At 34.8% G+C, this 22,827-nt stretch overlaps 1 protein-coding gene across 1 annotated transcript; it reads left to right on the top strand.

Moving 5' to 3' along the window:
* Window positions 1-9,003: 9,003 nt before the first annotated feature.
* Window positions 9,004-22,080, top strand: LOC147384564 (uncharacterized protein At5g02240-like). The gene is made up of 7 exons (XM_086426184.1): window positions 9,004-9,351; window positions 11,880-12,151; window positions 12,240-12,276; window positions 12,358-12,455; window positions 13,797-13,858; window positions 21,637-21,760; window positions 21,894-22,080. Exons 1-7 carry the CDS (start codon window positions 9,135-9,137, stop codon window positions 22,011-22,013), a joined length of 930 nt encoding a protein of 309 aa, XP_086282310.1. The 5' UTR covers window positions 9,004-9,134; the 3' UTR covers window positions 22,014-22,080.
* Window positions 22,081-22,827: the final 747 nt, after the last annotated feature.

Here is a 22,827-nt window from a genome sequence, read left to right on the forward strand (position 1 = left end):
TATGTATCTCTTTTATATATATTTTTCATTTTTGTATGTTAGTAGAATTATGGGATTTTTGTTAAAATGTTGCGATCATTATGCTCGAATGAGATTTGCATGATTTATGATGATATTCAAGCTCTTCGTATTATCTAAAGATTATTCCATGTGATAAGTACACTTCTTGACTTGATGCATGCCCATTTGGCTAATTTAAGAATTGGATAAATGTCGATTTTTTACTTCAAATTTGAAATTTTAGTATGCATATATATTTGTTAGTCTCCAATTTGGTAAGCATGATAACGTGATTTTTTTTGTCATTTTGTAAATTTTCAACTTGGTAATTCTTTACAAATTCATGATTTTCTAATTTGGGACTCTATATTCATAAGATAATACTTTTTGAAAAGTTGCAAATTACTGAAATTTCTTACTCCAATCTTCTATTTTGAAAATTTTGTGAGCAAGAGTTTGTTTCGAAAAATTGATATTCGAAACTTTGTATTATGGAAATTGCATAATTTTCTATTTTGGAAAAATGTATATTCAAAAATCTCTAATTTAAAATTTTCACATTTTAGTAATTTCCCAATTTAGAAGATTTTACATTTTCCTATTTAAAATTTCATATCCATGAAAATTTAGGATTTTCTAATTCAAAAATTTACATTTTTTGAAACTTTCTATTTTGGAGAACTCATTTTTATAAACTTCTAATTTGATAATTCATTATATATTCTTCAAATTCTAACTTAGTAAACTTCAAATTCCTAATTTAGAAGCTTTATATGTTCCAATTTAACAGTTTTGTGTTTATAATTTTCTTATTTGGAGGATTTTTCGTGTGTTTTTATTTTGGATGATTTAGAAATATTTCCATATGAATTCTAGAATATGAAATGAAATTGAGGACTTTATCAAAGTTTCCCTTTTTATATGAAATTCGAGGAATAATCATGTAATGATTGGGATAATTTTAACTGTAAGATTCGTTTAGCACATTTGATATAAATTGATGATGATGATCGGACTATAGCCTTGACAACAATCTTCCTTGTTTGATCTTAGGATTTTCCTTGGATCGTAGTAGAGATCGATCATCTTGATTGGGTGGGTTCGATGCCTAACACCTTTCGAAACCCGTAATCTGACCCCTTACCTATTTCTTTGATCCCCACAATCAATATGTGGATTACTTAAATTTGTTGGATCATGGACTTTATCTGCGAAAGCCCAAAATCCAAGCTTATAGGGGGCACGTTCCCAGTTAATGGACTCAATTTAGCTGTGAAGCCCATTTATAACTTTAGGTATCTCAAAATTTTATTTATTTATTTATTTTTGATAACGAAGGGTATCCGGACTAGCTTGCGAGCACCATACTAGTCCCTACGCCCCGCACTCAGGCTATACCCTACTACGTGGAGCGGTGCGTGGCCACCAAGGTTTTTTATAGGTAGTGGGATTTGAACTTGAGACCATAGAAAGAGCAGATTCCTTGGTCCCAAGTTACTACCATTCAGCCACCCCCTTGGTGGTTAGGTATCTCAAAATTTTGGTGCCTACAAATGCCCCCTCTCAAGGATATTTTATTGAAAACATAATTGAAGACGATACATCCTTGACTATGTTGATAGGCGTGTGAGTGCCTTGAATTCAGAGGGATTGGTTAACCACTAAAATTGATGTTTTTGATAATGATGTTTCTTGATTAAGCAAATCAACGACACATATCTGATATTTAAAAACTCACTCATTCAGGCCTATATTTTTGTTAAAAAGAACCCTATGATCCGAAGTATAAATCAACAAGAACACAAGAATTTTACAAGACACAAGCTATACGTGGTACGGTCAAAGCATTGACCTGCGTTTACGGGCGAAAAATAGTGTTTTTCAAAGAAAAACTAGGTTACAATTTCTCTCTACCTCTCGTATATCTCTCACACCTTTTAGGGTTTCATCTCTTACCCTTTATATACTTAGGGTTTTAAAGAGGTTAAACAATTCGGATCCAAATCCAAACCAAATGGGCCCAATATTTTGCCCGAGGGCTTCGCCCTTGGACTCCCGATAATCGTGGGGAAACCCCACACATTACCAATTAAATGAGTCGTTAACGAATCATCAAAAGATTTGGGTTTAATCCACAACAACTCTCCATATACAAGAATAGAAGATATAACCTAACAATTTTTTTTTGAACTTCTCTTCACAAAGAACACTAAAAGTAAACAAGGTCATTCATCATATGGTTTTGTTTACGTGAGATGCATGGGATCACACACTAATCTCCTAATTTCCTTTGACTAGCAACACTCTCATGTGTATTGAGATGTATGAGATCAAACTCTTGAAAAAAAATTTCTTTCAAAGGGATTGGCTTTGGTGTGTATGAAAAGCATGGAAACAAACCCATGTACTTGGATAATCAACTTTTTTTTTAACAGAATCTCATTAGAACAACTTCTTGTTGGTTAGGCCATGGTGTGTGTGAGTTGTATAAGATCAAGCCCCCCAAAAATATCCACTAAATCCCATTCTGTTGTGGTTGTGATACGTATTCAAAGTTTAACTCATTTAAGATGTATGGGATTAAACCCCAAAACATACCCAAACGCAAGATTTCTGTCTTGAGCTGCATGGGATCAAAACACGTGCTTTTCTCATTCTTTTAAACTTCCTTATAATTGTTTTGAGGCTTAAAGAGTCTGACCACGACGCAGACGCAGATTTTGGTACATCGTTGGATAGAGTCCGATTGAAACTTTTTTTTTCTTAAATTAATCAAACAGATATGCATATTTGTCAATTCAAGAAGTGCATTAATCACATAGAATAATCTTAAGATAATACGAAGAGCTCGAATATCATTATAAATCATGCAAATCCCATTCAAGCATAATGATCGCAACATTTTAACAAAAATCCCCTAATCCTACTAACATGCAAAAATGAAAAAATATAAATAAAAGAGATACATAAAAAAAATAATCTCCTAATCCGATATGCAAAAAATAAATAAATAAACATAATAAATATTCTCCTAATCCTATCAATATGCAAAAATAAATAAAAAAATAAAAATGGTGCATTCCCCCTATTGTGAATTATGCAAAATACGACAAAACATTACCTAACATCGCGAGCATAAAAAAAAGTCTCTTTTGTAATAAACTCTACAATGATTAGGACGCTAAAAAAATTCAATGGTAGACATCAATACAAGGGAAAATCTAACTAAAGGAAAACATGAACACGGAGAGAAAAAGAAAAAAATGTATTGCAAAAAATGAGGGAAAGAGGAGAACAAAAAGTAAAAATAAAATACTAAACCAAAAATAAAATTACATGTTGAACCGAGAATAGTGAGTCTATTCCTTCAGGTATGACCCAAAGGTTCGTGAATATTCTTTGTTGCGGGGATCGCAAAAGATGAGGGCAAAGAAAGAGGTGTTGTAGCGGTGGCGTAAAGAGACTGAGCAGCAAAGTGGGATGTGTCACAGTGACCTGAATGCAGTAGGGGGTTGTGTTGTAGGACAAAACTTGAGATGGGTATGTTGGGGCGTTGTGCTGGGTAAAGAGAGGAGCAGAGACGTATGCAGCAAGGCTACGATGTGTTGAAGATGAAGGCTGAGAGATATGTCATAGGGACGTGGTTGTACTGTTGGGGATGTTATTGAAGAGAAGGTGAAGATAGATAGAGGGTTGGGGAGGTGTAGAGGACGTGATAGAGAGGGCTGTTGCAGCAATGGAGATGATGGTTGTGAAGGGGGTGACTGTAGCAGTGATATGAAGACGTTGGAGATGGCTACGAAGGGCTATTGCAGTGGTAATGAGGTTTGACTGAGAAGAACGTGAGTGTAGGTTCAATGGAAAAGCAAAAAAGGGGCAACAAGGAATCAACTGGACAGAATGTGAGTGCAGGTTCAATGGAGAAGAAGACGTGGAGAGGGAGAAGTGTTCAGTTGAAGGGGAGAAGAGACCGTGAGGAAGAAGAAGGTCTCTATGTTTTATAACTAAAAACCTTCTAAATTTTTTTTTTACATCTTTATTTTTTTTTTCGCTTTTGATTTCCTTTTGGAGAATGATGGTAGCGATCCCATGCTACTTGTATTACAATAGTCCTTGTTTAACCTTCATTTGATTGCTATATTTAATTCGATTAGCCTCTTTTTGGTTTAATTGATCGATGTTATTTAATTTGATTTTTGAATTTCGATTTGATGTTGCATTTTAATTGGTCGAGTGATTTTTAATTTAAACTTAATTTTGATTTTGCATTTTAATTAGTTTCTTAGTTAAATTTTAATTTGATCTTCGATTTGATTTTGATTTTGATTTTAATTGTTTGATTTTTAATTAGAATTTGATTTTTAATTGGTCGGTTCATTTTTAATTTTGAATTTCAATTGGATTTTGATTTTTAATTTGAGTTTGATTTTTATTAGATTAGATTTCGATTTTTTTTATATCATATTTTCCTAAGGATCAGGGTCTCTAAGTTAGAATTGGACATTGAGGAGCGTTTCGATCATTTTTGTGATTTCTCATAAATTTCTCTATTTTTTGTCGATTTGGGTCTCATTAGACTCGAAATCAGATTCTGAGTGCAATGACAATACTTTCGAGATGTTTTGATGATTCGAAATTCATAAAAGGTATTTTCGTCATTCTATTGATTTTTACATAATTTTACGAATTTAACGTAAGATTTCTTTCAGTTCCTACGTGATTATTTCTAAGTCTCGAGATCATATTTTCTTAGCATAGCAAGGTCTCTTAGTTATTGAACTGTGTGGCGAACCTAAGTGTACGTGCTTGTTAAATCGGGTGTAAGATGTAGCAATCTTAAGTATGCATAAATTTTTATGTCGAGTCCTAACGAGTAGGGGAGATGAAAGGATTAGAAATGAGAAAAGTCAAGGATAGTACTCACGAGTTTTCGAGTTCTTTATGTTGATCATTAAGAATTCATGGCAATCGGGTGACGAATTGTCGAATTAGACAAATGCAAAAATAGAGTATTTACAGGTCTTATACCCAAATAAATGAGTTTGGCCCAATAATAATCCATAGAATCCTTGAAAATTTGATTTGGATAAGTTTAGTCTCTAAGGTGCCGATTGATTGAGCTTCTAAACGTAGCTTTACCGGCATTTGCGTTAAAAAGCTGTGATTTACAATTATTTGCGTGTTTGATAACGCTTCTAAACGCAGTATTTTGAATTTGAAAACGTAATTTTGTGAAAAAAGACGATGAAACGAGAAGCGAATGAGAGCAGCTTCGTGAAATTGTGTTTTAAAACGCTCGAGTGAAATGACGAAATTACCTTTCGTCATATGTTCTATTTCCACGCACAGTCCACGATAAAAAACCTCTTCGTCTTTATCTCTCTCTCTCACTCATAGATTTCAACAGCATCAATGACCCACCTCGACGATGACGACAACGACCATCATTCCGATCGAAACCCATCGACAACGGTGATGTGCTAATCGTTAAATCAAAACCCATTGACGATGACTGTAAACAGTAAGCTTTCGAAATCCATCGACGCCATTTCTCGTTGAATCTAACTCCGATCAAGACAGCGACGTCGATTGACACCATTGAAGACCTCGTTTGCTATCGACACCATTGATGACAAAAATTTGAAGGCCGATGAACGCAATCTCACCGTTTGCCCCTTTTTCCATTGATGCCATTGACAATTGTGAGCTCTCTCTCTCTCTTTCTCTCATCGATTTCAATTATCATGACTAATTTTTGACGAAATTTCATATTGAATGTTGGATTTACAGCATAAATTTTTTTGTTAGGGTTATTTATAATTGCTAATTTCTTGGTAGATTTCTGTTAGGGTTATTTCAAATTTCTCTTTGATTTTTTTGGAATATTATTGTCTCTTTTATATTCAATAAATATATTTATTTTTTGTGATAAATTTTGAAGGAGTTTCAGGCATTCTTGTTATGTAATTTATAGACATTTTCTTATTTTAGTTTCTCGATTTATACTCTATTGTTGTAGGGTTTTTGTTTCTGATTAAGAACGTATGCATTTTTTATTTTATTTTTATCTTCATTTTTATCATGATGAACATTATTTTTATTTTTATTTTTATGATGAACAACATTCTCCTTGACTGTTCTGCTCAACTTATTTATATTTAAGAAGCTACAAACACTTTATGATTATTATTTTTTTTTTCCTTTTTAATTCATTATAAGTTTTTTTTTTTTAATGGTTTTGATTTATTTATTAATACGGGGATTGTATAATTACATTTGAAAATAATTTTCAAACAAATAATTTCTCAAGCAAATGGTCCTAATAAAATGATAGTTGATTTTTAGTTGAATGGTTGATGGTAATTATGGGGCATAAAAATCTGATTTTTCAATCCCATCGAGAAAATCATTTTTCGTAGGACTACGTTGAGTAAAATGCCATATGTTTTCCAATTTTCTAACATGCATCCTTTGACCTCAGTCGTATTTTATATATTAATTTCTAACATGCATCCTTTGACCTCAAGGATGGCATATCATTAGTTTTTAAAAAAATAGGTGTATCTCAAATATTCTTTAAAATGTGTAAGGTGTATCCAAAACATTCTATCTTATAAAATATTCTAAAATTGACTTTAATTCTTGCTTGTATATATATGGTTCAAAAGCATGTCTATGCCCGACAAGAAATAAACCTTGCTTCTTTGAATTTAATAAGATTAAACTATTGGATGAGTTCTTGAAGGGAAAAAACTTTGAAGCGGGTTACCCATTTCAAATTTTGAAGAAACCCTCTCTCCATTAGATTACACGTGGCATTTCTTTACAATTATGTGTAACCAGCAAATGAGTTACTATTGCCATACCACCTTTTATAATGTCATGCCAATTTATAGTACCAATCACAAACATAATTAGCCAATTATATGTTCTTTCAATGGAGTTCTTTCAATGGAGTTGTTTTGTTTTTATAATTTATAAATTTATATAAAAAAATTACACAGTTCAATTACACACACACACACACACACACAACAATTACTGTATTTTGTACTAGGAGTGCAACTTGGTCTGGTTCAAACCGAGAACCGAATCAAACCGATGGCTTTGGGGTGGTTTGGTTTGGTTTGGAACAAGTTGCAGTTCAGTTTCGAGTTACAAAAATGGGAAACGGATCAATTTGGTTCGGTTCTTGGATCAAGCATGTATAAAACCGAACCAAATCAAGAACCGAACCCTTATGCAATAAATAAATATATATGTATATAATAATTATTATGAATTATTTTAAGAGTTATTACATAGATTAGTGATCTTTTATAGATAAACTAATGGCTTTTTATGGATAGATTTGTGATTTATTATAAGAAATTTTATATTTATTTTTTCATTAAAAAATATTACTTATGGCGAGATGTCTGATTTTATGACTGGAAAAGATTTTTAGACATGCATGTATTTTGTTTATCAGGAAAATTTCATATGTTCAATTTTAAGAGGAGATGCTATCAAAATTTTTATAGAATTTTATTATATTTATCTATATTTAGTGTAATTATATGTTTATAGGGGTATTTTAGTAATTTTTGATGCATTCTGCGTACATTATGTTGGATTGTGTATTATGCAGGTATTTTGTTTATCAGAAAAATTTTATATATCTATTTTTAAGAGGAGATGCTGCCGAAATTTCTATAGAATTATAAATTTTTCTATATTTTTTTTAGAATTATTAATATGTTAAAATTAATACAATTATTTTTTTTAATTTTTTATTTAAGTTTATTATTTTATATATATTTAACTGTAATTATATATTTATTGGGCATTATGGTAATTTAAATACATTCTGAGTGCACTAGCAACCTTAAAGGTATTATATGGTCATTTACCATAAGACAACAGATTCTTGAAGCTATATCAAACAGTAATTACCAAATTCTGGTCAACAGCACAACACTTTTACAAAGCTCTATCAAACATGCTTTTCAATGTTTCAGCTATTGACAGCAGATTCTGACGGTAGAAACTGACAGCAGATTTAAGAAGCTGAATCAATCAGCACCTAAATAAGCCAATCAAATCTCTTTAAGTTAGGGTATAATTGGAAAGTTAACTTATCTTTAAAGTTTATAAATATCAAAGTTTCTTTCATTGAGAGGGGATCTGGATCACTTTCTCTCAGAAGACAAAAGTTCTCCATCTAGAGAAGGAGAATCTCTCAAGTCCTCCTTAAAAAACAAAGCAAAGTTCTTTACAGATCCGGACTCCGACTAAAGAGAAGATCAAGCATAAAGTCATTCTCCAGAAATCAAGAATACATTCTCAATCGATAAAGCGTGAAGTCCAAAGAGAAGAAAAATCTATAGAAGTCTTTACAGAAGATCAAGTACAAATAAAATCATCATTAAAACAACCTTCTCAGTTGATAAAGTTCGAAAATCAGAGAGAAGAAATGTTATATATGTCATCTTTTTATCTTTAACTGTTAATTAGAAGAAAATATTGAGATCTATATCTTTTTTCATAAAAAAATTAATAAAATCATTTGTAATCTTATTTTATAAATCTTGAGGTAGATCTATTAAAATTTATTATCAACCATATCACTCCTATGTCTCCCTTTGTGTTACCGTAACACGACTCAATTGAACCACATCCAAAAGTTTCAATGTCCTCAATAGTTGACTTCTATAACTCATGTAGTTGATTTTATGTGTATAAAAAATGATACACAACCTCAGTAGTTTGCGTGGGAGAACCTTCTTAAATTCAAGTTGTTTTTTTTTTTTTTTTTTTTTAAAGTAAAGAATAAATGTCTAATGTAATATATTATACTGAATATAGTTTTTTTTTTAATTATTTTTTTTCTCGATATCTGATCCGTACTCCGATTTGATGACTAACTGACTATAATCCGTACCATCTTATCATCCTTACCGATTAGTTTTACGTTAAATTTTACCTTATTATCAGCCATATCTATATTGTAGATAGCATCCTTGTCGGGAAAAAGATAAGGTGACCTCAAAAACGAAATAAAAATCTCTCTCTGCTTCAAAAACCGCGTCTCGCCCTCGACGGGTATGAATTGTTGACTACCACCATTCTCACCTTAATCTCGATACTTACCAATGGCAATGATGACACGTGTCACACTATTCTCCTCCCTTTCTTCAACTTCCCCTTATAAATACTCTCTTCCACATAAGTCGACCACCAAAAACAACTTTCGCTCTGCAGCATTTCTTTCAGAGAAAAGTTTCAGACGAAAAAGAAGACTTGTAGAAGTAGTAATGGCTGTTTCGTCTCCAAGTACTGTTCTTGTTACTGGAGCTGGAGGAAGAACTGGTAACTCCTCACAATTTTTCCCCATTTTTATTTTCTTAATTTAAGGGTTCAATATTGGGTTAGAAATGACTTTGAAGAACTGATGAAACTTTAACAGAATTGTTGATTCATGAATTTTAACAGCACATTGGATCAAACTGCACTCTTTTTTTTTTCCCAATTGGAAAAAAAAAAAAAAAAAAAACCCTTTTTTTTTGGGTGAAAAAATTGGGTTTTTTTTGAAACTAATCTAGATTAGTTTCGTATGGGATTTTATTGCTATGTGATGCTGAATTGGAAAATCTAGACCGTCCATTTGATGTCCTCCTTGTCCATCTTCAGTTAAAAGATGGAATCAGATGAACAAGTTTTGTAAAAAATTGATATTTTTTTAGAGAAATTTGGAGAATTATTGCCAAAGTAATTCGGAAAATACATTGATATTATAGATAATGATAGAATAAACATGATGAAGACACTCAAAATTTATTTTTTTAGAAAAAACAACAACAGTTTGAGATGTTGTATGCAATATGAAGTGCAGAACGGCAGAAATTTACAATTACTTATTAAAGATAAAACCACTTAAGTAAATAAAACTTAATTACAAACTGATTTTTCATAGAAAAATTTAAATGAAATTCCGAAGGTGCCAACTAGTTAAGTGGGTTGAAGTCGGTGAGTGTCGGTTCCACGATCTGGGCTTCTTCTACTTATTATTATTATCCACTAACATGGTTGCTTATAAAAAATTAATAATAATAAAGATCCTAAATATGCTTGTCTAAGGTGAAAAGAAAGAAACTTGTAACTTAAATGTTTAAAATATCGGCTTGAGACATTGTCTCACACAAGAGAAAAATTGAGATTGTCTCAATTGTGACATTTGAAGAAAGTTCAAACTTTAAACCATGATCTTACCCTATGATAACAATTATTAAATATAGATTACACAATGGCTCTTAAACATTTAGATATGCTCCATTTACAAATTTGTATGTATTAAAGAAATATGAAATAGCACAGAAAATGGATCTTTATGCATGAAAAACTTCAAAATGTGCTATTTGAGGAGTGTTTGGTCTTGTTTTCAACACCTACAAGTAACAGCCTCGTAAAAATGCAGAAAATATTGGAATAGAAATGCTTTTACAAATTTCTCATATTTTATAGAGCTGAATAATATACTTATTTTAATATCATGATTAGCAATAAGTCGGAATAACAAAACTATGGGCATTAGAAAAATGCAAGTTTTATATAATTTTGATAAAAAAAAAAAAATTGGATTGATAAGGCAATTAATAGGCGAGAACATCAAAATATTGATGACTATGAGATTGATGAGTAAGAAGTTCAAGTTTAGTACAATTTAATCCAAAAATATGCATACATGTGCATAGCATTCCCACAATATGATGTGTTCTAAATGCGAGTTTGAGGTCATGTGTTCAATTCCATCTTACCTATCAAATTAAACATATTGTGGTACCGAAAACCATCTAATTCTTCACCTGAGTAATGTAAGAAACTCTCACAATGCCAAAATATGTCTTCCACTGCTTAATGTCTCTGAGAAAATGTGTGAATACTTCTATTTTTTTAGAAAGGTAATTTAAAGATGCTATTATGTAGCATATAAAGAAGTGGTTTTCTTTAATTTTATTTTTTAGTTCTATTCATGATATTTTTGAAAAATGAAAAAATGTGGGGTTGTTTTGAATGGTCAAATATTTGGTGTTTTCTTGGTGATGTTTTGAATATATACTGTATAAGACAAATCTTCAAAACTCAACTTTTTTTTTTTTGTTTCCAAAAAACATTTTAAATGGAGATTTGCTAGCCATTATACAACTTTCTCCCGGATGAATGACAACACATGAGGTTTCTAACTTTTTTCAATTGAGAAAAAGGTCAAAGAAACTTCTCTTTTGCCTTGTGATTGAGGTAACACTTGCTCTAGATGAAATTCGGTGTTGCGTAGAGTAGACTATGGAGAAGAAGAAATTGAAATGCAAACTTAGTCACTATAATCAGAATGTAGGTACCACTAGGTTCAAAATAAAACTTTAGGTATACTCTGTGTAGATGTAAATATGTAACTATTCATCTGAAAATGCCAAAACTAGTAATAGTTGTAGTTTAGTGGTGTTGGTGGTGGTAGTGGTTGTGGTGGTCGTAATAGTAGTAGTAGTAGTCATGGTTGTGGTTGTCGTAGTGGTAGTGGTAGTGGTAGTCTTCGTCGTAGTGGTAGTGGTAGTGGTAGTGGCAGTGGTAGTAGACTAGTAGTAGTAATTCCTGATATTTAATGAATGGAAACTATATAATAGTTGTTACTAAGATATTAACATTTTTGCTATATTATTTTTCAATTCATAATTGTTTCTAAGGGCCATAATTACCATTTGAAACTCGCTCGAGTCACGTTTGCTAATGCTTTTTTCTTTTGTATGAGACCTCCCTTTTTCTTTTTTTTCTTTTTTTTTTATATTGGACAATGGCTATAATTTTTTCTTCTTGAAGTGGTTTTCTAATGGATTGTTTCGCAGGTCAAATTGTTTACAGGAAATTGAAGGAGAAATCAGATCAGTACGTTGCCAGGGGTTTGGTTAGAACTGAAGAAAGCAAAGAAAAAATTGGGGGTGCACATGATGTTTTCATAGGGGATATTACGGATGCTGATAGCATCGTTCCTGCGGTTCAAGGAATTGATACTCTTATAATTCTCACAAGTGCTGTCCCAAAGATGAAACCTGGTTTCGATCCAAGCAAAGGCGGGAGACCCGAGTTCTTTTTTGAGGATGGGGCTTATCCTGAACAGGTGATTGCTGTGTTTGATTTCTAGTTTGGAATATTGTTGCTATTTCTTGTTTTTCTGACTTTGGGTTTTAAAATTTTTGGCATGATAGGTTGACTGGATTGGGCAGAAGAATCAAATAGATGCAGGTAAGAACTTCTTTCCACTTCTCTATTTTATTTTATGTAAATTTTACTTTTGTTGTCTAATTGTCCAATCCCTTTGCACAGCTAAAGCTGTGGGAGTGAAGCAGATTGTTTTGGTTGGGTCTATGGGCGGGACAAACCTTAATCACCCTTTGAACAGCTTAGGAAACGGCAATATACTGGTGGGTACTTCTATTGTCATCATCTTCGAAATCTTGTCCCAATGATTTAGGGATCTGCTTTTATATATATATATATATATAGTGTTCGGGGTACAACGTTAGGGAGACAACGTTGGGAGACAAAATTTGTCCTATAAAGCTTTAAAGTTTCGGATTGGACTGATGTTTTGTGACGATGATCTCTATGGTGAGGAGATCATCCTCAAAAACAAAAAATCAGCCTAATCAGTAACTTCTAACCCCATCAAAAGTGGTTTACAAATTAACGGTAAAAAATCGACAATCCACAATTCTAAATCACTTTTGATGTGGTTAAAAGTTTCAGATTGGGTCGATTTTTTGTGAGGATGATCTCCTCACCATAGAGATCATCCTCATAAAAAATCATCTCAATCCGAAACTTTTAAGCCATATGGGACAAATTTTGTCTCCAAAAGTTGTCCCGCAAACATTACCCTATATATTCCTTCAGATTTTGTCAGCTTTATTTGGTCCGTTGGATATTGGTTCCGTTTTCTTTCAGTGCTTTCTAAAGTTGTTTACTATTTATTGCTACACGCTTTCTAATTTTCTCTACAGCATTTAGTATTTGGAGTCCAAAGAGCTCTGTCATTGCTCTCTCTCTCTCTTTTGCATTAAGTGAAAATAGATTATTAACTTACACTTCAAAGAATAAGGATTAATATTTTTCGGTATCTTTCAATTGGCCTTCTGTTATTTTTCTTTTTTACACTTGAACAAATCTTCTTGAAGTGGAAGACTATCTGTTCAAAATTGTAAATAAATTACATTTTAACTTTAATTCCAACATAGACACCTTGGGAGTTGCTTATCAAAAAAAATAAAAAATAAAAGATTATCTACCTAGGGAGTTGACTCCTCTTAATTCTCTAATATTATATATATATATATATTATATATATAGTAATATTTCTCTAAAATTTCACGATTTTCCTACCTCACATAATCCTTTCAGATCATCCATGGTGTAATGAGAAGTGAACTGGCATTTTTAAAAGATTGACGATCCCAATTTGCATATTTCTCACCCTCCCTTTTGACAATTTGATCCCACGATTAGTGACAGATATTAAGAAAATTGGTGAAATCCTAAGCAAAAGAGAGGGTTTACACTTCCCCTCTTTTTCTTATTTTACTTCTAGAATTATGCACTATGATTTCCAGTCTCTTTTTTTTTCTTTTTCTTTTCATGAAGTGTACTGTAGTTTGCTGCTGCTTGCTAGTTTAGGGAATAACAATTTTTATCCAAAAGAGAATGCTTTTGAAGGAGAACCAAAGCTCCAACTAAATGGTTGCTAAATAAAATTCATCACATGACAGGTTTGGAAGAGAAAGGCCGAGCAATATCTGGCTGACTCTGGAATACCTTACACAATAATAAGGTACATCTTTGTTTTCTCACTGAATGATAGATCCAGCCATTTATGGATTTATATACATGTGAACTTGCTAACTTCTTGTTTCTATGATTTCAAGACAAGACAAATGATTGGTTTTGTTCAAGGTCTCTCTTTCTCTCTCAATAACATTGCCAATGTGTTTTGTCCTATATGGGCTACGTGTTTCTGAATGGGCTGATTTTTGGTAGGATGATCTTTATGGTAAGTAGATCATCATCAAAAAAAATCAGCCCACTCCGAAATTGAAGGATTGTGGACCATCGATTTTTACCATTAATTTGTAAATCACTTTGAATGGAGTTAGAAATTTCGGATGATCTCCTCACCATAGAGATCATCCTCACAAAAAATCAGCCCATTCCGAAACTTTTAACCCATATAGGGCAGAACATTGGCTCCTTAACTGTTGGCTGCCGAACACTACCTATATATATGTATAAATCTTATTTAGTACTCATAAAATTGGGACTGATCCATTAACTTGGTGAAATAGTTGAAGCTCGTATCGGTCCTGGTGGTTTCATCAAGGTTATACGAACTAAAACAAATCAACTATTGTGTTTACTCAAGTGCAAGGGTCTTTTCCTTTGTAAATAATTTTTTACTTCAGGATTTTTATAGCTAAGAGGGTAAAGGTAAAGTTCTTATCCTAGGGTCTGTGGTATTACCAATCACAGATTTTACCAACTCGTGAGTTGACACCTTTGTTGTAGGTTTTTCTTAGGATTCATAGTGTATTTTCTTCTTTTTTATGGTTAAGTTGTTCCATTTTGTGAGATTTTTTTTTACTGCACAATATGAGGGAATCATACAAATAGTCGGGAGTCCTTGCAACATGGTTTTAAAACTTGGTATTTTGTCACATCTTGCTCCCTCACTGATACCAAGTTAACTCATCCAAGTCATCTAGTTTTCAATGAAATAAACCCTGTGGAGCCCATTTCTGTCACGCCTTGAGATAAGGACACATGCCCAGGTCCACAATGCGAAGCTTGAATTCTTGAATTTGACTCAAGAAATACGCAAACAATTGGGAAGTCAGATTGGAAAGGACCAGCACAGAGGATCAACTTTGAATAGTTAGAAGATTAGGCAGAATGGGAGTAAAGTGACACTAAGAGACAAATTGGTATTTGACCATAAAGCCAAATCTCTTTATTCAATGCAGGATCCACAAGTACGAATCTAGGTAACGTTGACAATGATGTTCTCTGACTTACCAACTCCAAACACCAAGCTCACATCAGTTTAATAATTAATGCACCTAGACACCTCAAATCAAACTCGAATGCAAATATTAATGAGGCGTGTGAACAAAACCCAAGCATGTAGCCAGCTGCACTAGCCAGCTCATAACCCATTCGACTTGTACACCTGGGTAAGATATATCGTAACACCCGTCCAATCAGGGGACTGTAAAACCCCCACTCAAATTAAGACAAAGGGTTGGAGATTTTATAGAGAAAATCAAGCTTAAACAAAATCACCCCTCTGAGTTCACTATTCATCATCTTCTCTAAGCTATCTAAATTCAATTTTACCTTCCAATATCATTCCAATCCAACTTGATCTTCGGAGAATCATTGACAGGCACCACACCGGGGACTCGTCATTCTCCATCTTGATCATCAAAAGCTCGGATCCGACCTTACCCCCTGGAGTAGAGGAACAAGATTGAAGCAATACCCAGTGGAGCAGGAAAGTTGGCAAATCAAGATCTATCAAGCCATATCAAGGGTATCACACATCTCGAGGAGTAGGGCCTAAAAAACCCTCTACACTTTTGGTGCCGTCCATGGGAATTGATGACTTGCAATGGAGCCAACAACCACGTCAAAGGCAAAGGGCTGGTTTACAATGGAAAAATGCCCGTCCAAGGGCATCCATCATGACTTGGACCAACAGATGACTAAAGTAGCAACAGGAAAGAGAGCTAGATGTCAAGGTCTCAGCGGGGGCAGAAAGTGACACTGGGACCAGAGGAATACATCACTCCCATAGGCCACGCGGACAAAAGACCAAGATATGCAGCACCAAAGTTGGTTGGGAGCATGCCACACGAAAAAATGACTAGGGTATAAGCAGCACCAAGGCTGCAAGAAGTTGCAACAAAAACTCTTATCTCCATTGGGAGTTTCTGAATGGGTCGGTCGTGTCCTTAGCTCACAATGCTTCGACACAAAAAGGAAGTTGCTATAGTCAAGGAAAGTTAGGAAAATTGGAGAAGGATACAGAACAAAGGAAATGAGCTCGGTGTAAAAGATTTTCATTGGTACAACACCTAGTATCACTCAAAGAGCAATATCTAGAGGTGTTAACAAAGTTGTGATGAACCAGCTTGATGATGAGTATGATCAATCACACCGAGCCTCGCCCAAGTGCCATGTCGATCAGAAACTCCCGCCTATAATTAAAGCATCTTTGTGATGAATCTCTATGTAAATTTGCACATGTAATAGAAACGAAGCATGGGAAATCAATGAATAGACGAAGAATAAAACGGGTTCATTTTTCATGCCAAGGATGTTTCTTAAAAACACTTGGGTGACTAGGGGAAAGCAAGTCAGATATATAACAACACTCTGAGGATGTTTCTTTAACACACTCGGGTGACTCTAGAAAGGCAAGTTAGATGTATAACAACACGCTAGGGATGTTTCTTAAAATACTCAAGTGACTCTGGAAAAAGAAAAGTTTGATGTGCAACAACACACCAAGGATGTTTTCTTAAAACACTCTCTTCTAACTCTAATAAGGCAAGTCGGATGTATAAACTACCAATTGAAATTATTTATCACTCATGTAATTTTGGAAGGAACTGATCCTATGTACGAATAGGCCCCAGGAATGGTGTTTTTTGAGAAATAATCGCGCAAGATCGGAAAAAGCAAGACAAACGTAGAAGGTGTATCAAGTACAATTTTCCAAAAATACTCGGGCAAATCAGTTACAAATAGCAGAAAGGGCAGCTCTCTTTTCTCAAAACAGAAGCTCATTCAAAATGGCAAAAACAAGTAACACTATCATAGACCAAACGAACAAAGTTGTATTGAACTTCCCCAAGCAAATAAAAAGGTTGAAAAATCTAAGTAAGGTACGCCAGAAAAGGCGTCACAAACAAAGTATAGACAAATAAAAATTTCAGCAATTACATAAGTAGTAACTCGAGGCATATCCTGAGAGTTGTTCAGAATCCCTTCTACAAAAAAAAAAAACAAATAGGAAAACATACAAGCATTAAGAAAGAAGTGCAAAAAAGCAGATCAGGGTGTAAAGGCCTTCGAACTTCGAAATCCAGAGTACCTGCAAAAACAAAATACATTAAAAAAAAAAAGAAACTCCAAACAAAACAGAGATATACGTTAAAGACCCTACCTAGGCCGTAATCCCAAAGGTAGGGCCAGCTAAGACAAAAGTATATGTTCTTTTTACCACCCTGGCTATACCCAAGGACAGTAAATATTGTTTTATCCGACAATCACGGTCAAGCAATATCGAAGGCCATCACAGCCACAAAATAAACAGAATATTGTTGTTGTAGTTGTTGAAACACCAAAAACCCTAAAAGGGCACATGAGAGAAAAACATAAAAAAGATTATGGAAGAGTAGAAGGATCTTCCGGATGCACGGCAGGTACGACAACGTCGATTGAAGGCTCAAAAATAGTGGGAAGGCCAGTGTCGAGTTCCAGGTCGATAAAGGGAGACTCAGGAGTAGGAGGAACAACAGCAGCATCTGATTCTGTAGGAACGAGGGCAAGAGTCTTGAAAGGAGAGCATTGAAGAGACTTCAGTAGAGCGATCCTTTCTTTCAACCTTTTGTTAGATTGCTCCCACTCCAACAGGGCATCACTAATTTCGGCTTTGGCCTCCTCTAGCTACTCTGCAAGGGCGGCCCTCTTCTTCTTTTCATCGGTTCCGATGAGCTGTGCCTCGAGATCAACAATCTTGGCCTTGAGAGCTTCGGAACTCTCGATCTTTGTTTGACATGCAACCTTAGAAGCTTTTAGGCGCTCATCAATCGCCTTGAGTTGCTGCCTTATTTTGGTCAGATCATCAGCCCTATTCTCGGAGACTTCATCGGCCATCCCCTTCCCCCTCATCAGCTCGAATTGAACCCGCAACATCCCGACCATGACATGTTGAAGTTGGGAATCAATGAGCACATAAACATGAAAAATATAAGAGACGAATGAAAGGAAAGGAAAGTACAAAACAGAAAAATGGAAACACACACGTACTGTCACTATAACCCTGTAACCATCTTTGCAAATAGAGTTAGGGCTCTAAGAGAAAGAAAGCGCAATGGCACGCCTATCCCTTTGCAAACAAGTGGACTCAAAGAAAGCCCTAGCCACTCGACCGTCCTGAAGAGCCAAGTCACCCTCGTTAACATATCGAATGGGGAACTTGAGATGAATAACCCATTAGGTTAGAGGAGATTACTTAGGGGCAGTTGGAGTTTGGGCCCGAACAGATGAGGATGTACCCACTTGTGGACAAGGCAGAAACATGGCAGTAGCATTCAGCTCGACATCCTTTTTCAACATCTTCCTCTGGAGTGAGGCCTCTATAAAGGAGGGATAGGCAGGGCCTTTGCCTAAATCCTCAGCAAAAGACATTTAAGCTGTATTAGACCCATGTCATCGAGTGGATCTTCAGGTTCGTCTATAAAACACCTTAAGGGAGTCGGGGAAGAAGTATGAGGACCGATGGGAGGATGATTGGTAGAAGAGGTTGATGCTTGATGCTCAGATTGGGTGGTTTCTCCTTCTCGAGAAATTATAGGATCGTCAGGAAACGGTTTAGTCACTCTTTGAAATTTGGCTTGATTGTGAAGGAGGTATTGAATTATCACCGACTCAGGAGGATCCTTGTCTGTGGAAATGTCTGCAAAACAAATGGAGAAAGTAAGGAATTTTGGCATAAAGTCAGTACAAGAGAGAGATCTCCCGAATCAAATAGACTACCTTCATTATTAAAGGAGTTGAATTGCTAGGCGGGATGCTCATGATTGGGGAATGCTCCCATTGGCCCTTGAGAACAAGAGGGTGTAGAAACCATTCCTTGTTAGAATTAGGGAGACAGATGAAATGATCTCTCCCCTTCCTTTTAGAGAGGAAGAAGAACCTAGGCCTTTTAGGACATCTTTTAAGTTGGAACTGTACTCGAATGTCTGGTAGGCCAAGTTGATGGCCTACCCCAAGATGAATGTTGATTCGTTCGATGGACCTGATCAGACGGTAGAAGTTTCCACTCATGTAACTAGGGGTCCGCTCGTAGAGGTTTAAAACCTCTTGGGTTAAGGGAGAGAAGTGCACTGATAAACCAGCCCTAAATTGACCCCAAAATACAATGGTGGTCCTATCTCTGAAACGACGGTTGTACAAAGGTTCTGCACAATATTCCGTCTCAATATTACAGGGATGTTGTACTCCACTCTAAGGTCCTCCATGGAGGGCCTAACTGGGGAATAGTATTTCTTTGGGGCCATTTGTTTGAAAGAGGAGAAGGAAGAACAAGTTTCAAAGATTTAACGGAAGAATTAGAAGAAAACAAGAAGACGAACTTGAGATAGAGAGAAGGGAAGCACCAACGAATAAGAGCACCAGACATGAAGGGATACAAAAATGAGAATGAAGGAGAAGTTGAGATTTTTTTAATGGATAAAAGATCTTGAATCACAAGAAACGTTCCATCACCCTAGTAAAAACGAGCCTTAATTATGAAAGACAATCTGGCAATAATAGCGCACAATTGAAACTTCGCCAAAAGATGAAAATGTGCAAGGTGGTGTGCATGTTTCGAGGCCAGTAGAGGAATAACATGTGCACATCAGTCATTATGGCGCCAATTTCAAAAAGGATATTGAAACAACGGAAGGGGAAACGACAAGGCACTACTACGAAAAGTACGGAAGCAAAGTGGGGGATTGAGGTGGTTCAAAAGGCATGGGTACGATGATACCTAAAAACCTCGGAAGGTCAAAAAACTAGAAACGGGCCATAAAGGGATTGATAAAGCAAGGTCAGGTTTTGCCACCTCGGTAAACCTAGCTATCAAAAAAACGGCAATTGTGGAGGCCATTTCTATCACGCCATGAGATAAGGACACATGCCCTACCTAGGTCCACAATGCGGAGTTTGAATTGAAGAATTTAACTTGGGAAACATGCAAACATTCAAGAAGTCAAATTGGAAAGGACTAGCACAGATGATTAGCTTCGAATAATCGGAAGATCGGGCAGAACAGGAGTAAAATGACTCTTAAGAAACAAATTGGTATCCGACCATAGAGCTAAATCTCTCTATTTAATGTAGAATCCACAAGTACAAATCAAGGTAACGTTGATAGTGACGTTCTCTGACTCATCAACTCACAAACAGTATGCTTACACAAGTTCAGTAATTAATACACTGAGACACCTCAAATCAAACTCGAGTGCAACCATTAATGAGGCCTGGGAACAGAACCCAAGAGCGTAGCCAGCTGCACCATCCAGCTCATAACCTACTCGGCTTGTACACCTAAGTAAAATATATCGTGACACTTGTCCAATCATAAGGCTATAAAACCCCCACTCAAATTAAGACAAAGGGTTGGAGATTTTACAAAAAAAAATCAAGCTTAAACAAAATCACCCCTCTGAGTTCACTATTCATCATCTTCTCTTAGCTATTTGAATTCAATTTTACCTTCTAATATCATTATAATCTTACTTGATCTTTGGAGAATCATTGGCAACCACCACACTAGGGCCTCATCCTTCTCCATCTTCATCATCAGAAGCTCGGATCTGACCTTACCTTCTAGAGTAGAGGAGCAAGATTGAAACAATACCCACTAGAGTAGTAGAGTCAATAGATCAAGATATATCAAGCTAGATCAAGGGCATCATACATCTCGAGCAGTAGGGCCTAAAAAACCCTCCACAAACCTTTTTTTTTAGTTATAAACCCTTTAACTTAGTTTATAAATTTTTTTTATCGGTTTTTACTTTTTTTTTTTTTTGCTTATACATATAATGAAAATAATTATACATCTTTTTGTAAAATAAGATGGATTAGAAGATTATTAGTCCCAATGTCATATTTTTATTTGTAAAATAAATATTTAAATTATAAAAAATAATCATTTTGATAAATAAAAAATTCAAAACCCTGGTTGACTCGGCTGAGTTTTACTGGCTTGGCCAAGATTTTGAAAATATCGTCCGACTCATCTTGATTGTCAAACGAGATGGTGTGAGAGATGATTCACATTCTATATCTCATTCATTTCTAAAAGGAGATGACTTTGTCGAATCATCTTGGTTTTGGGCGAGATTTGAAACCATGCCTTTAAATAATGATTTTAGGTTTGTATCCAACAGGGGTGTTGTATCCATGTAAGATGCTTTGATTTAAGTGTAAAATGACATATCCACCTTATCCGGGTAACACAGTCCCAAACACATTCTTGTAATTTCTAAGATTCTTGGGTCCTCATGATTCCAACGATCTTGAATGAAAGTGTGGGTTTCCTTATTCACTGTAAGTTATGTTCTCTTGTTCACGATGGCGTACCATCTACCATACCATTGTCAACACGAGAAATAAGAAAGTGGAATTAATGGATTAGCAGAAGTAGCACTTAATTAACCAACCATAGCTTTTATTAATGTGAATTATTACTATATGTTGTTCTATGGTAGAAGAATCAACGTTCTTAGATGTTGCAATTAATTACCGGTTGATATGACATTATACTAACTGAAACAGGGCTGGAGGCTTACAAGATAAAGATGGGGGTCTGCGAGAGTTACTTGTTGGGAAGGACGATGAGCTTCTTCAAACTGAAACAAGAACTATTGCAAGGGCCGATGTTGCAGAAGCCTGCATTCAGGTATCTATCTCTATGTAGGCTTGTGAATGAATGAAAACATTGCTTTCCCATAGAATCCAATTAGTGCTTACATCCCAAATTCTTTTAACATACGTGGCATAGTTCGTGATTTGTTTATTTCTTTATGGGACAGGCATTGCAGTTTGACGAGGCCAAGTTCAAGGCATTTGATCTGGCTTCAAAGCCAGAGGGAACTGGTGAACCAACGAAAGATTTCAAGGCTCTCTTCTCCCAAATCACTACCCGTTTCTGAGATCCAGCAGGCCCTGATGATTGGTTAGGAACTTTGATTAATACTGGTTATTGATGAGAGAGAGAGAGACAGAGAGAGAGAGAGAGAGAGACACAAAAATAATAAAAGGACTGGTATGTGAGCCTTGTAGTTTGAACTAGTTATATTACCGTTACAAATGGTATCAAAATACAATGAGCTAGTGATTTTGAAGCTAAAATAACTCTGACCCAAGGTGGAATAACACGAACGTACTACTGAATTATAAATTAAAATAGTTGAATTCTGGTTATGAGCTTAGTTTAAGTACGATGATGGTAGACGAAGTGTCAAACAAAAGTGTACAAGCCTATTTAAATTATTATTTTAAGGATTGTTATTATTATTGTTGAATAGTTTGAAGATGATTGGTTTTAGGAAAGAAAAATCAAGGTTTTTTTTTTTGCTAGAGGTAGAAGATGAGGGCATTTAGAACATTTTAGACAAGTCTATAAGACAAATCCGAGGTTATCTTAATTATTCACCAAAATGTGGAGGGGGCTATGTCTAAAATCATCAAAAACTAATAATGAATTCAAGTTTTTACATAAAAATACGGTTTATAAACCCAATTATAATAGCCATTATTATTATTTATTTATTTTAGAAATTAGATGTTTCGAAGATTTATTAAGTATCAAGGTGCCATCTCATTAAGTACGTTGAATAACAAATTAACCCTATAAATTTGAATTTATGACATGGATCGTATTGCAGGGTTTGTTGGGTAACAAACCTTATAAAGTAAGTTTCCCTTGGAATTGTCAGAATTCTAAAGGGAGTTTTTGTAATAAAA

The sequence above is a fragment of the Akebia trifoliata genome, chromosome 15 (genome assembly GCF_017979445.1).
Source record: "Akebia trifoliata isolate Shusen 1 chromosome 15, ASM1797944v1, whole genome shotgun sequence".
Lineage (NCBI taxonomy): Eukaryota > Viridiplantae > Streptophyta > Magnoliopsida > Ranunculales > Lardizabalaceae > Akebia > Akebia trifoliata.

What these genes read in the sequence shown, in the direction of transcription:
- LOC147384564 (XM_086426184.1), top strand. Translation starts at nt 9,135, where the DNA reads ATGGCAATGATGACACGTGTCACACTATTCTCCTCCCTTTCTTCAACT. An exon ending in TGGAGCTGGAGGAAGAACTG is followed by an intron (nt 9,352 to 11,879) that starts GTAACTCCTCAC and finishes ATTGTTTCGCAG; the next exon opens with GTCAAATTGTTTACAGGAAA. An exon ending in ATACCTTACACAATAATAAG is followed by an intron (nt 13,859 to 21,636) that starts GTACATCTTTGT and finishes TAACTGAAACAG; the next exon opens with GGCTGGAGGCTTACAAGATA.